The sequence below is a fragment of the Rhinopithecus bieti genome, unplaced genomic scaffold (genome assembly GCF_001698545.2).
Source record: "Rhinopithecus bieti isolate Rb0 unplaced genomic scaffold, ASM169854v2 scaffold_40472, whole genome shotgun sequence".
Taxonomy (NCBI): domain Eukaryota; kingdom Metazoa; phylum Chordata; class Mammalia; order Primates; family Cercopithecidae; genus Rhinopithecus; species Rhinopithecus bieti.
The window spans coordinates 59575-63153 of NW_016816581.1; the positions used below are offsets into that span (position 1 = coordinate 59575).

General features: G+C 37.7%; 1 protein-coding gene across 1 annotated transcript; it reads left to right on the forward strand.

Moving 5' to 3' along the window:
- Nucleotides 1–207: 207 nt before the first annotated feature.
- Nucleotides 208–3450, forward strand: LOC108517191 (putative tripartite motif-containing protein 49B; the record flags this gene model as incomplete). Its single annotated transcript, XM_017854976.1, has 4 exons — nt 208–618; nt 884–979; nt 2737–2967; nt 3428–3450. Coding segments are annotated over exons 1-4 (761 nt in total), but the record flags the coding sequence as incomplete, so codon positions are not given.
- Nucleotides 3451–3579: the final 129 nt, after the last annotated feature.

Genomic DNA, 3579 nt, shown 5'->3' on the forward strand with positions numbered 1-3579 from the left:
GTCATCTAGTTAGTAATATCTACTCTAAAGCCGGGAGAATCCCTCTGTGTGTGAATTTTTAAGTTTGTAACAGAAGAAATAGTTTGTTGTACTTTAATGAACACTGTCAAGAGAAGAAACTATAGCTATCACATATCTCCACATGTCTAGAAGCCTTTCATCAACTCAGGCCCCAAAATGACACATTTCTCTGTCTTCCCCAGAAACATGAGTTCTGGAATCTTGCAAGTCGTCCAGAGGGAGTTCACCTGCCCCATCTGCATGAACTACTCCAAAGACCCGGTCAGCATGGACTGTGGGCACAGCTTTTGCAGGTCCTGTTTCTACCTCAACTGGCAAGACATCCCACTTCTTGTTCAGTGCTCTGAATGCAGAAAGTCAACACAGCAGAGAAACCTCAAAACCAACATTCATTTGAAGAAGATGGCTTCCCTTGCCAGAAAAGCCAGTCTCTGGCTATTCCTGAGCTCTGAGGAGCAAATGTGTGGCACTCACAGGGAGACAAAGAAGATGTTCTGTGACGTGGACAAGAGCCTGCTCTGTTTGCTGTGCTCCAGCTCTCAGGAGCACCGGGATCATAGACACTGTCCCATTGAGTGGGCTGCTGAGGAGCACCGGGTAAGTGATGCCTCTGAACATCTACTTCCATAAAGGACACATGAAATTCCTGTGGGTCTATTTTCTTGGAGATTGGATCAAGCCAACTCTGCCTCCCTTTAAGCAGCTCTGTTTGGGCTTTCTTAGCTTCAAATCTCTGGGCTTTGACAAACATGAAGGGAAACGAAGGAAATGCCATTTACTAGGGGCTTATCTGTCGCTCATTCTGGGCCCCCTCCCTGTGTCACAGTCTGCACTGGTGCTTCAGTTTATGTCTCTTTTGCAGGAGAAGCTTTTAAAGAAAATGCAGTCTTTATGGGAAGAAGCTTGTGAAAATCACAGAAACCTGAACATGGAAACCACCAGAACCGGATACTGGAAGGTTAGTCCTGTACTACTCTAACTTCTAACTTCTCCAGGAACTTATGGTGGGCAAATGGGTGACTCTCAAACTAGGAACTTGATAGCAAACTGTATTGTTTCTGGGATTCAGAAAAAAAAAAAAAAAAAAAGAAAACATTGAGACACAGTGGCCTCATTTCTTATATAGAATAGTATGCTTATTAGGTAGGATTTCTAAGAAAACCACTGATGTCACCCAAAGCACGCTGGTTTCTTTTCATAGAAACCTGTAGCTATACACCAAGAGATACAAGAATCTGGGATACATCTCACAGCATTCTGTATGTGCTGGTTGGATAAATGCTGGGCACAATATTTATTTGGCAGTCATGGAAAGCTCAAGTGAACCTTCTGAGACTGGGTCAGCATTAATCTGAATGCTGGTGAACAAGTAGTATTTGGAATTGTATGGAAAATTTGAGGCAGAAAAAGTGACAGGAGAAATCTAGGGAAACCATAAAATTAGGAATCTCAACTAATTAATATTGAATAATACATAACATATGATGAGAAAAGTGGTGAGAAACACAGATTTGTGTCTCGAGGGAGACGTGTAAACATACCAGAAATATGGGAACTAGTATCTAAATATAAGGAGAACTCTGAGGACTTCAGAAAAATATTATAAATAATTTTCTCTTTGTGGATGTATACTTAGAGGGTATATTAGCTAATATTAGTTTATTGAAAAGTATTTCATAAGAACCTAGTCTATGTTGAATATTAAATTAGAAAATATACTAGTAAAGAAGAAAGGAAGCACTTTTGTTCTCACAAATCATACAATCCAAATGAGAGAGTCAAATGGTCAATATGCAAATATATGCAATGCATGATGTACTTGAGTGTTGTAGGTTTTTTGTTGGAGAATAATCAAGCAGGGAAGTAGAAAAGGACAATACAGGCCAGAAACTGGAGATGAGTGTCTGAATTTTAAAAAGGGTGATCAGAAAAAAGTCTCACTGAAAAATTCAAATTGAAACAAAGTTTTGAAGAGGAGAGGGAACAGAAATGTGTGTAGGGATATATATGTGGACCATGAGTATGTTTATATATATATATGTGTGTGTGTGTGTGTGTGTGTGTTTGTGTGCATCCATATAATTCTAGTTGGAGAGAAGAGCATATGCGTAATTTTGAGTCTGTGTATATTTGGAGGCCTGAGGAACCACAGAGAAGTCTATGTTTTAGATTGGGATGAGTTAGAGAAAGAATGGAAGGAAATGAATTCAGAGAGACAAAGATGGTCAAATCATAAATGCAACCTTATTAGGATACGTTTTGCTGGGTGAAATGCATTTAGCTGGACATGCTAGTCTAAGGTCATTTCACATAGCATGAGTTTAAGCAACTTGCATGTGTCAATGAAACAGAAATAATTATTTCCTTTCTAGTAACTATAGCTCTATACTCCAACTCTTAAGCATTAACTGTTCTTACTTTTCCATAATATGGGCTGGAATAGCGAAATTCAAATTGTGTGTGTGTGTGTGTGTGTTTTATTTTCAACTATCTTAGAAAAAACATTATCTTGAATAAATTTAATGTAATTGGTCATATACATCTATGTTGATCTTTATGCAGAAAGAAAGGAAAGGAACAAAATTTTGTGGATTCTAAGAACTGGCAAGACTCAGGTTTAAACTCTTGGATGTTTGAGAAACAAAAGGAATCAGTGAGATTCCATAGGAGATAGATAAATACATTTCTCTTTTGATTAACCCATTATCATTGCAGGATTATGTGAATTTAAGGCTAGAAGCAATTAGAGCTGAGTATCAGAAGATGCCTGCATTTCACCATGAAGAAGAAAAACATAATTTGGAGATGCTGAAAAAGAAGGGGAAAGATATTTTTCATCAACTTCATTTAAGTAAAGCCAAAATGGCTCATAGGAGGGAGATTTTAAGAGGAATGTATGAGGAGCTGAAAGAAATGTGCCATAAACCAGATGTGGAACTACTTCAGGTACGAACCCACAATGTGGTTCAGGTTTTTGAATATTCACATGTATAGGTATTTTCCTCATGGCTGAAATCCATCTCCCTACCTTTATTTCCATGACGTGTTTCCAAAAACACATTCCACTCCTTTGGGTCCACTCATTTCGGTAACTGGTTCAGCTAAAGATGACTGAGTAGGTTTTTCGAGGTTACCACAGAGCACGGACCCTCTGGGCCTCTTCTCCCTTCACTTATTTATAGAATGTCTTCAAGACTCAGACTTTCCCAGGACGTGAATTAATGACAATACAACTGACTGGGTTTTTCATTACAGAAAAACAGAAAATGCTTTCCAGAAGCATATGGTAAGAGAATAATACCTTCAGAAATTGAATACAAATACAAATCTGAATATAAATCTCACACTGAACTTAGTGAAAGATGCATCTTGTGAAATGCACTAAATCTTTCTTATTTTTTTACAGGGTTTTGGAGACATATTACACAGGTGAGTGTGTACCTACATTATAGCATATGTTCTTTCAGATTTCACAAATATCAAAAAAGGCTCTAGTAAGGTCATGGCATAAATAATTAAGATATTGATATCACTTTTTTTTTTTTTTTTTTTTTTTTT